A 12086-nucleotide genomic window follows, 5' to 3' on the forward strand; every position below is an offset into this window, starting at 1 on the left:
CTCCAGGATTGCTTCCTGACCCCAAAGTGGCAATCAGCATTTCCCTGGGCATGTAAAAACGGGCCACAAGAACTAAGCACTGATGCAACGTTTCCTGCCTTCCCTCTCATGATCTGCTTAAGTTCACAGAATCCTCTTTGCTGTCAGATGGCCATCTAGCCTCTGTTTGAAAACCTCCAAAGAAGGAGAGCCCACCACTTCCTGAGAAAGCCTGTTCCACTGAGGAACCAACGCTCTGTCAGGAAGTTCTTCCTAATGTTTAGCCGAAAACTTTTCTGATTTAATTTCAACCTGTTGGTTCTAGTCCGACCTTCTGGGGCAACAGAAAACAACTCCACAACTTCCTCTAGATGACAGCCCTTCAAGTACTTGAAGATGGTTATCATATCACCTCTCAGTCATCTCCTCTCCAGGCTAAACATACCCAACTCCTTCAACCTTTCCTCATAGGACTTGGTCTCCAGACACGTTCTAGGTTGTCTATATCCTTCTTAAACTGTGATGCCCAAAACCGAACACAAAACTCTAGGTGAGGTCTAACTAAAGCAGAGTAAAGTAGTACCATCACATCTCATGATCTGGACACTATACTTCTGTTGATATAATTCCCATCTTTTGTCCATGAATGTCTCATAATCCCCAGCATGGCAATTTTGGCTGCTCCTTTTATCCACCAGCAAAAAAACCTGGTAGAAGCCAACCTCATGTCCATTCTTCCTTGCTTTCTTAATCATTTGTGACCACCTTTATGCTAAGAGTTGGAGAGAAGAAACCCTACCATGACTATGGGGATGCAAAGAGAGTCAGACATCCTCAGTAAAAACTCAGAAAAGCTTTTCAGCGTATCCTTCTTCTCTGAGTTGGGAGCAGTGAAAGGGTTCTCCTGAGCCAGAGGATCATTTTGAGATTCCACAGCTAACCTGGGGGGAAATGCAGACAGAAGCTATATTACATCATATTTTACTGATATAGGCCATGAATGCACTCTCTATCCAGCTGTACTGTATCCATCTTTCAATGATCAACAAAGCTGAACAAAAGATTTCCTCACCTACAAGCATTTCTGAAGCTTTCTAAGGCACTCTGTATGAACTGTCCCTGCCGCGAAACTGCTCTGTTCTGATGTCTGGTCCCTAGATGACCCTTGATGATAAGACGGAAATGACTTGGTTAAGAATACCCTGCTTCATGCAGTCAGGATCTTAACCCTAATAATTCAGTTCACAAAACGTTAGTTTTTACTTTTTACATTCATGCAGTCATCCTAAACAACATACATTGGCCCATCAATTTCTCCTTAGCTGATACCACTAAAATAAATCAGTAGTAACTGCTCTTCAACGGTGCCAGGCCAATTTCCAGTCTTGAAACTGGAGGAATGGAAGCAAAACCCCTCATTTCTAGTCAGCATAATGATGTAAGTTTTTGTAACTCCAAGATCTATCGATTACATCTTGCTGTATGTAAATCTAACACAACTAGTAATTACACTGCCCTATAAAACAGGAGCAGAGAATACAGCTGAGCACTCTTAAATATTAACTTCTTCCTGTAGCAGTGTCATTATGAACTGTAATTTCCTTAGAGAGATAACACTTTAATTGTAGTAAGACAGAACAGCATAAATGTCTGAAATGCCAGTATAACATAATTGCAAACTCCACATAAAATTACTTTGTGAAACTGCAGTAACATTGCAGCAGGTATGCTCCATCTTGAGCACTTGTGTGATGTTGTATTAAGGCTGCTGCTGTAGGAAATAAGTCCCAGTAACAGCATGGAATGGAGCTGTCCATTCTTATACTGTGGCTGACACTACAGATTTTCATTTCTTCCCTTCCGAGGCTTTCTCAAATTACTTTTCCCTTTAATTTCATCCTGGTTGTTACTGGGTGACCCTAGACAATATTTCAAGTAACTTGGAAGCAATGATATCCACCTTATAAACACAAACACATACCCCTCTACCTTGCAACTGACTTTGCAAATAACAATAACCCTATGAGGACATAACAATAAGGAAACATGAGGGGGGATTCATTGTTAACCACATCTGAACAATGCAGGGAGTGTCAGAGACAGAGAGAAACACAGAGATCTCAAATGCCTGAAGAAGAGCAACAGGTATGCCAAAACAGAGACCTTCACAGAAAAGGAATAAACAGATTGCTAGTTCTCAACACCCATGAAAAAAGAAGTTTGCAGTGCATGGCTCACCATAATCCTCCAATCACAATAAATAAAAGACAAACTAACCATGAGGCCCCTACTAGGTGGAAGCAGTGGGAAGTCACTACATTGCTTCAGTACACTTTCAACCAGCTTTTGTAGTTCTCCATATTGCACTGGGGGAAAGCTCACGTGATCCTTTCTGTGGTGAGAGGAGCATGAAATAGTCCAGAAATTAAATTGGAAGAAACCTCATTGCCAGCAAAAACACAACTGTGTATGTGAAGGCCATTCTAGACAGGATTGTTGCATCTGTATGTGATTAAACATGAAATTACCCCAATGACAAGAAAAGTGTGTGCGGGGATCCAACAGCAAAAGGGGCACATGTATGAGGGATTACCTCGTCTCACATCTGCCCCATGCCTCACCACACAGCCCCTTTCTCCAAATGTTTTTCACCCAGTCACATACACACATCTTGCTTATCCATCTATCTGACTGACGCAATTCCATGCTTACTACATGGAACTGAAGACATTACATCTCCTAAAACACCACCAAGCCACAAATCACCAAGTGATGGAATGGCCACATTCTGTTCATTCAGAATGTTCATCCTGTAAGGGTAGATCACGGTGGGCAGCCATGTTGGTCTGAAGCAATAGGACAAAGTCCAGTGGCACCTTTAAGACCAACAAAGTTTTATTCAAGGTGTGAGCGACTGCACACACACTTCATCAGACAATGAAATGGAATTACAGAACATAGTTGTATATATAGAGGTGGCTTCTTAAATTAGCATGCAAAATAGTAAAGATGTTTATTAACAAATCAAAAGAACGACAAGCTCGGTTTCTGGTTATCATCTGTTTGGGTTCAACGGGGGGTGGGGGGGACAACATAGGTAATAAATATGTCAGAACGGAGACCGATGTGCCCTAAATTGTGAGAATCCAGTCCTTAGACCCCATCCATCACCTTTCTAGCATGAAGTTGAATTTTACAGCATGTTGGCTGTGTATTTTCCTTGTCCTCAAAACAGAGAATTACATTTAAACTGCCATTCCAAATTACATTACATATTCAATTACATTCTTAATTGTTAAGAGTGGTAAACTGGGATTTTTAAAAAAATAACATTTTGCTTCACTAAAACATGGAATTAACTGACAGTATCCTTTTCCTGGGGTGCAGTGTGACATAACAGATGATAACCAGAAACCAAGCTTGTCATTCTTTTGATCTGTTTAAAAAGATATCTTCACTATTTTGCATGCTAATTTAACAAGCCACCTCTATATATACACAACTATGTTCTGTAATTCCATTTTGTTATCTGATGAAATGTGCGTGCACGTGAAAGCTCACACCTTGAATAAAACTTTGTTGGTCTTAAAGGTGGCACTGGACTCTAACTTCAGGGTGCTAGAGAAGCATCAGCAGTGCTGCAAGGGCTAGAACGATGGATCAGTATATTTTCCCACTTACCTCAGAAGTGCAGCTACAGCCTTCACAGCTTCAGTGGCTACTTCTAAAACAGGGCAGTTTATAGCTTCCACAAGAACACTAATGGCATCTTTAAAAACAGCTGTATTCGTAAATAATTTTATTTCTACTGGCTGCCTGTAACGAAGAAACACAGACCTTAAAGTATGGTTTCCTATAGAAAGGTTTCCAGATTTTGTTATACAGTTTTTTACATTGCTTTGAATATCAGCACACCAATATCAGGATTAAAACTTTTACAAGTAAGTTTGTGAAATAATAAGAGTACTGATAAGTGGAGCGTAGGCTGGTAGCTTGAAGCTACATTAAAAATAGCAGATGGTGTCTCAATAACAAACTGAAGTATGTTCTGAATGGACATCATGAGATTTTCACTACAAAATATTTGCCCATACATGAGCCTGCCAATCTCACATGTTGACACCAATTAAAGATATTCTCCAAGTCCTCTGAAGTATTGCCTTGTGTGGATTACAACCTGAGAGATACAGGACCACGTGTATGTTACATGTGTTTGCAAAAATATGCCCCCAAAACTCTAATGCTCACATGCACACATGCACATTTGAGTTATATACAGTGACAAACACCACAATTCCTTGCCTCTTATACATGGTAACGAATGAGTGTGTCACTGCACAAGTGTGTGAAGCAGCCAGCCTAATGCCTAATAAAAGATCTGGAGCTAATCTCTCCAGCTTTTCACATCATGTGCAGCATTTGTGGTACAGAGACATGAAGAATTGGAAGAAAATAAGGTAGAAGAAAGCAATGGGTCTTTCCCTGCCCTGCTTTATTTTTTTACACTGTGGAAATATTACCAATCTTAGAATGATGTGAACAGTTTTTAAGATATGCTTTTAAAATATTAATTGCCCTATACAACTCAGAATGTTTTCTAATAGCTGTTTAATAACTATGAAAGATAGTTGTATGTGTGCTAAGTGCCATCTAGATGCTTCAGACTTATGGCAACCCTATGAATTAATGACTTCCAAAACATCATATCATTAACAGCCTTGCTCAGGTCTTGCAAACTGAGGGCCTTTGTGGCTTCCTTGATTGAGACAATCCATCTTATGCTGGGTCTTCCTCTTTTCCAGCTGCTTTCAACTCTTCCTACCATTATTGTCTTTTTCAGTGACTCTTGCCTTCTCATAATGTGACCAAAGCACAATAGCCTCAGTTTAGTCATTTTATCTTCTAGGGAGAGTTCAGGTGTGATTTGATCTAGAACCCACTTATTTGTCTTTTTGGTGATCTATAGTATACATAAAACTCTCCTCCAACACCACATTTCAAAGGAAACAACTTTCTTCCTGTCCGTTTTCTTTATTGTCCAACTTTCAAAACTATACATAGTAATAGGGGATACTATGGCATGAATTATCTTGAAAGTGGTCGCCAGTAACACATCCTTACACTTAAAAATCTTTTCTAGCTCCTTCATGGCTGCCCTTCCCAGTTTCAATCTCCTTCTGGTTTCTTGGGTGCAGTTTACCTTTTGATTGATGATGGAGCCAAGGAATAGAAAATAATAGACAATATTTAACAAATTCAGTTTCTTCATTGTAAGCCTTAAAGGTAAAGGTTCCCTTGCTCGAAAGCCAGTCGAATCCGACTCTAGGGTTGCGGTGCTCATCTCCGTTTCAAAGCCGAAGAGCCAGCGCTGTCCGAAGACGTTTCCATGGTCATGTGGCCAACATGACTAAACACCAAAGCGCACGGAACACTGTTACCTTCCCACCAAAGTGGTACCTATTTATCTACTTGCAATTTCTTGCTTTCGAACTGCTAGGTTGGCAGGAGCTGGAACTAGAGATGGGAGCTCACTCCGTCATGTGGCAACTCGGGTCTTGAACTGCTGAACTACTGACCTTCCACAGCCTGCAGTTCAGCGTCTTAACCACTTGAGCCACCGCAGCTCCATTGTAATCCTTAGAGTCGTGTAATTCCCAGGTAGCCATTACTTTTGTCTTCTTGGTGTTCAGCCGTGATCCTGCTTTGGCACTTTCTGCTTTAATCTTCATCAGTAGTTGTTTCAAGTCTTCTCTATTTTCTGCCAGTAATGTGGTGTAACATGCATATCTCAAATTGTAATCTCAAATCCTTCCACCAATTTTCACTCCACCTTCATCTAAATCTAATCCAGCTTTCCTTATGATATGTTCTGCATACACATTGAAGAGACAGGGAGACAAAACACATCCTTGTCTGACACCTTTGCCAATTGGAAACCATTCTGTGCTAAAGATTTCTGTGGGATCTAAATATTTTAAATCTTTATTTCTTTACCAAAGTGTCAATGGTTTCTATTTTAAATCTCCATTCCCCCTCAATTAAAAGAAATGTAGCTAATTAGGGTACAGCAATTTGCTTCTTCATCTCTTCCACTGGGTATATTTACAATTACTTTGTAAAGCTAAGGCATTTATAATTTTGAATTTCATAAATATACCAAACAGTCAGATTTTAAGTTGTAACTAAGCTGTACATAATACGTTACGTTTGTAAAGTAGTAACATTTAGATCTCAGAAGAAAATACAAATATTTCCTCAAATATCCATTGTTTTCCAAATATACACACAGTTTATTTCCATAGCTTTAAAATGTGTAGAAATTTCACACCTGACATTGAAGACCCTGTCTTAACTGTAGGTTTTTAGTAAGCAAGTAAAATTATTCTGTTTCCAAAAACAGTTGGAAGTGCCAAGAGACTATCTGGGCACATAGCCGTATCTGGATGCTACTCTGACAAGGAAAGTTGCCTATTTAACTATATGCAACCAAAGCTCATATTTTAATCATGGGGATATAGAATGTATTTTGAAGATCTTGTCCTGATCTCACTTCAGTCCTCTATAAGGCCCTCCCCATGGTATCCCTACAGTGATATGATCAAATAATATGCTGTACCTTTCTTTTTGAGCACAGGATAATTAATTCATGGAATAAAAGAGGGGTGGCACACTGCTTATGAAACTGTGCACTTCACTTATTCAAAAAACCTGACAGGGCTGCATTTACCCTACCTGCATACAGTGATTCCACCAAAATCACCCTCACTTTCAAAACTTTGGGGGAGGGAGGGCAAATAGCCATTTTCTTGAAAGAAAACTGCTTTATCTTACGAAAGTACAAGACAAACATAAAAATAGAAAGAATCCGGAAGAAACAAATTTCAAAGGGTACAAACAAAAGAAACTAACATTTCTTGCACATCCTTAAATGATAGCCAAGACCAGTACTTCTGCTTCACACAGATTTGCATCTGTTACAATACGTGATCAGAGTAAACCAGTAGTCCAACTATGACATTTGCTCAACAATTTTGAAATCAAATAGCAATAAATCAGGCTGCACCTTGTTTGCGAAGACAAAACATAAGACAGAGAGACTGTCACAGCAAATTGTACACATTACCTGGACACCTCTTCCACTTGAAAGCTTTCCAGCAGACACCCAATTTAAACTAATTTTCTTCACTAAAATGTTTCAAAACTTATAGAAATAATTTGGTAGGAAGAGACTACTTACCGTTTTAGGATTTCAGTGAGAAGTAAAAGTCCCTGTTTGTGCAGTTCCACATTATTAAAATGCAAAATTTCTTTCAGGCTCTTTAAAACAGGTTCGATACCTAGAATGAAGTTTATTCCTTTTTTTTTTCTTTCAAACATGGCAAAAATGCAGAGAATGAGAGACAGGTGGCTAGTAAATAGCTGGTAGGAAAAAGACAGCTGTGAAAAGCTGAGAAACTTAGGTGTTACACAACAGCAATACTAGTCCCATTACATCATCCCCTGACGAAGTCCACCACTAAGCATTAGCAAAGTTATTTCTACAAATAAAAAGAGGTGACACAGGATGTTTGGCCTATTCCTCCAGTACTTTCAATGCTGGTAGGAAAAAAGCATAGGCTAGCTTGATCGTCTCAGATCTTGGAAACTAAGCAGTGTTGGCCCTGGTTACTATTTGGATGGGAGATCACCAGGGAATACCAGGGTCTCTAGGCAGAGGCTGGGAATGGCAACCCACTTCTTGAAAACCCCATGAGTGGTCACCATAAGCTGGCTATGACTTGACAGCAAAAAGGGGGGGAAATGGTAGTGCCACTGAAGTCCTGAAGTGGTTGTTAGGGTATAGTTTTCAATCAACAGACAAGTATCCAGGGGGGGAAAGATTTACACTAAATTCATGTGTCTCACTAAAGTAATCTTCATATTAATGTTTCTCACTAAAAGTGTTCTTCAATCACTATTTCTTCAATCTTCTCTATTTTGTACAAGTACAGAACGGAAACAATGTTAAATGCACTTGTATTAGGAGTCTGAATCAACAGATCAGAATGAAGATTGATTTACAAATACATTACAAGCTTGCAGTGATTCACAATTCATATGTGATTTTGGCCCAAGTCACTGGAACGCAGGGGTACTAATAATTTTTTAAAAATGATCCTCATAATCCAACATGCAAACACATGAAAGTCAAATAATATCAAAACAGCAGTTCTGTTAGGCTACAGGGGATGGTAATTTACCGTAGACAGTGTGGCACTTGGAAAAGAAAAGATGTTCCTCAGTCAGGAGGAGCAAGCAGCAATAAATTGACCAGATGAGAATTTCACTTGTACAGAACAAACACTCAAACAGGAACTCTGTAAACAAGCATAACAACACATTCATCTTTGCAGCAGCTGAGCTCAATAAAATGGCTCTCAGAAGAAAATCCCCCCACAAAGGAGTTAAATGTTCACAGCATACCTTGGAACTACCAAACTTTGAAGGGATGCCCAGAAAAGCTTTGTAAATTCCAAGAGAAGAGCTTGCCACTCTTGTTGTGTAATGTAATATACATGGTTTAAGAAGAGATAGTGGGAGCCGGGAACTGATGTTGGAAATAGGGAAACAAATCTAAATAAATAAGATTTCTGAAATCTCTGCCAACTCACAAACAAGTGGAATACTGCACATCACTTGCCAGTGGCCGCTTTCTAAATGGGAAAGAAGTTGTTGCTCAACCTTACTTCTAATATGGAGGTTCTACCTCCCAAATCTAAGATATGAATAGAAGGGAAGCAATTACAAGGAGAGAGGAAAACACTTAGAGCTTGTATGGTGGTGGGAAGAAGTAAAGTTAAATCCTTGGGAGAAAGAAAATATATCCTGAATAACTGAAACAATTTACTAAAGTAAATACAACAGTGTAGGATTTAAGTAAGAGATCTTTATAATTATACTAGGATTGCGTCCATGTGAAGATTTTGTTTCATTTTGTCATTGATACTAGAGTGGTGGTTATTTGTTCCCTAATCATTCACTTTCTAGGATTTCCCCTGCTTTGCTCCCATCCTTCCAAAACCAGGTTTGATACAAAGCTTTGGAGAGACTGCAATGGAAGGGTGTTTGCACGCCCTGTGGTTGGAATGTTTCACATTGTTGCAGGTACCATTCACATTAGGAACATTTTCCCTGCCCCCCCACCCCACACTACAAGACAGTTTTTCCAATCTTCACTCCGTATTTATTGTACTGCTACCAAGCCAACATAATGTATTTTGAACACTCATTTTTTAAAACCCAAGGGGGGGGGGGGGGGGATGCAACACAGAATGAGACAACTACAATCCTGAGATAAGAAGGTGTGTCTAAGTATATGATTACGGCCCTGGGATGTAGGATGCCAATCACTAAACTCTCTATATAAGTCACAGTGTATAGTTTACCTAATTTCTAAGTAATTATACTAGAGGAATAGCCATGTCTGTTACAGCAAAAATAAAAAGTGTTTATTATGCCACTTTTTAAAGGCACCACAATGTCCATTCCCAAAGTACTGCTGATGCAATAGAATAACTGCTAAAATTATTATAAATATGGCCTCTTCGATCATATGTCACCAAGGCATCCTGCAGAGTGGTGAACAATTTATAGAGCTATCTGGTTAATTTTTGTGTTACCTGGAATATCTGCATGGATAAAGGCAGGGGCATATTTTGCTGGAGAATGCACCAAAACAGCAGCGATACACTGTGCACTTGCTACCTGTAACAGTTCATCTCTTGATAACAATAGCTGTGAGGAATATCAGAAATGAGATTAAATGACACTAAATTACTGCAGCCAATTTAACTAGGAAAATGCTTTTACTGAACAAATGAGAACTAAAATTTAAAATTAAAAAAACCCTTGTCAAAAAGCTTATAACTAATGTTTTAAGGATGTATCAAGAAACATGCTGAATCAGACCAATAGTCTGGCATCTTGTTTCCCACAGTGATTGACCAGATGTCCTGGAAGATTTACAGCAAGGAATACAGAACCGCAAACATCCCCTGCTTCTGCCCTGCGGCAACTGACACATAGAAGTATACTGCCTCCAAACACGGAGGTCCCATTGAACCATCATGGCTAACAGCCACTGATGGGCCTATTCTCTATGGATTTGTCTAATCCCCCCCTTAAACTATCTAAGCTTCTACAAAGCTTGTGGCTATGAATTCCATAAAGTAATTACACATAAGTTCTCTCTTTGGTCTATCTTGAATCAACTTTTTTCTATCCTGAATCAACCCAACAATTTATCAGAAGCCCCCAAGTTCTGGTATTGTGGGAGAAAGAGAAAAGAGTACTCTTTTCCATTTTCACCATTCTATTTAAACATCAATCATATTTCTGATTCGCTGACCTTTTTTTTAAGTGAAAAACCCTGCACTTGTGGTAATGGGGCATGTGGATACTGTTCCCGCCCATTCCCAAGCTGCTTGCTCCTGCTGCCATGGCAAGAGTGCACTTTTGCACCCTGCTGCAGATGCAGCCTCAGTGTCATCTGCAAGTTTTGCCACCTTATTTTTCATCCCCAATTCCTGATCAAATAGCACCAGTCCTAATACAGATCCCTGGGAAACCCTAATGCTCCATTCACTCCTGTTCTCTGTTTCAGCTTGCTTAACCAGTTAGTAATCTATGAGAGAATCTGTCATTTTACCCTGTCAGTGTTAAGAGAATCTGGTTAATGACTTTATCAAAAGTCTTGGGGGAGTTTAAGAATATCAGTACTGGTACCAAAACTTTGGAACTTCCTTCCAAGGAGATTGGCCTGTCTCCCTCTATCGTTGCCTTCTGCCAATAGCTGAAGATGTTTTTGTTTTGTTTAGTGTTCCCTCACTAACTCTTCTTAGTCCTCATCCTTGTGTTTATGTATTTTGTTTGTTTTAAATATTTTATGTATATTTGTGTTTTAAATGCTGGTTTTAATGTATGAATGTCTGACACATTTGCCACCTTGGGGATCCTGATTTGGGCCAAAAGGCAGCATAGAAATGTTTTAAATAAATAAATGCCTATCAACTCATCCTTATGCTTGTTAACATTCTCAAATAACTGCAAAAGGTTAGTCAGGCAGGATTTCCCTTTGCCAACGTTATGCAGATTCTTCCTCAGTAAGGCTTGTTCCTCTGTATGTTTAATAATTCTATCTCTAATAATGGCTTCCACCAATTTATATGGATCAGACATTAGGTTATGTAAGCTCTCAATCCCCCTTTTTAAAAAACAGTGATGCTACTTTCCAGTCCTCTGAGAGAGAGACCAATTCTTATGATATTGCATAATTAGGATATCAACAACTTCACATTTGAGTCCTTAAGAAAACTTGGGTACATGCTATCTATATTTAGTAGCTTGTTGGTTTTAATATGTGGATTATTATTTCAAAACCATACAGTGAAAATAACTTTAAATTAACAAATGAACAAATGCTTATAAAAACCAAATCACATCTGCATAACTCAGTGATCAAAGGGACCATTATAGAGAGCGTACAGTGCCATCTGTAACTAGTAAAAACCATTCCCAGCCATTAAAGAGGCTTTTTAATTTCTTCTTGGGCACAAGGTATTTATTAATTTTAATTGGTATTTTAAAAAAAAATTTAATGAAGTAAGTTTAGTATTCAGCATGATAACTAGGGGTGTGGATTCAGATCTACCCAAGCCAAAATATATTTCAGCTTCCCAAATATATCCAGGTTTTCTTGGGAAAACGGAGGGGGGAAATCCCGAGAAAATCCTGGATATATTCGAGAATTACCAGTAGATCCGAAAACAGCAAGGGGCAGGAGCAGACTGCTCCCACCTCAGCTGTTTGTTGGGCTTCTGAGGCTGCAGAAGACAGCCCCGCTGGCTTGGCGTGGGGCTAGTTGGCTTCTCCTGCAGCCCAGTTTAAACCAGCTGCAAGACAAGTCAGCCCAGGATGGGCCAGGGCAGCGGGAGCTGAGTGCTCCATGCCACCTCATGCCAGCTCCTATGCTGCCCTTCAGCCCAGTTTAAACCGAGCTGCAAGAGTAGTCAGCCCAGGCTAAGAGCTCCCCTCCACCTCGGCTTAGCACTGGCTTCTCTTGCAGCTCA

The 12086-nt window shown here is 39.5% G+C and overlaps 1 protein-coding gene across 1 annotated transcript in view; it reads right to left on the bottom strand.

Annotated features, from left to right (window-relative positions):
• Positions 1-12086, bottom strand: part of MEI1 (meiotic double-stranded break formation protein 1) — a 63019-nt gene that overhangs the window by 32557 nt on the left and 18376 nt on the right. Inside the window, exons 8-14 of the mRNA XM_015419160.1 lie at positions 9639-9753; positions 8220-8336; positions 7217-7316; positions 3661-3795; positions 2257-2371; positions 1052-1143; positions 779-920 (exon numbers count right to left, since the gene is read on the bottom strand). Of these exons, the coding sequence (XP_015274646.1) occupies positions 779-920; positions 1052-1143; positions 2257-2371; positions 3661-3795; positions 7217-7316; positions 8220-8336; positions 9639-9753 (816 nt within the window). The remainder of the gene's footprint in view (positions 1-778; positions 921-1051; positions 1144-2256; positions 2372-3660; positions 3796-7216; positions 7317-8219; positions 8337-9638; positions 9754-12086) is intronic.

Source organism: Gekko japonicus, unplaced genomic scaffold (assembly GCF_001447785.1).
Source record: "Gekko japonicus isolate JY-2015 unplaced genomic scaffold, Gekko_japonicus_V1.1 scaffold37, whole genome shotgun sequence".
Lineage (NCBI taxonomy): Eukaryota > Metazoa > Chordata > Lepidosauria > Squamata > Gekkonidae > Gekko > Gekko japonicus.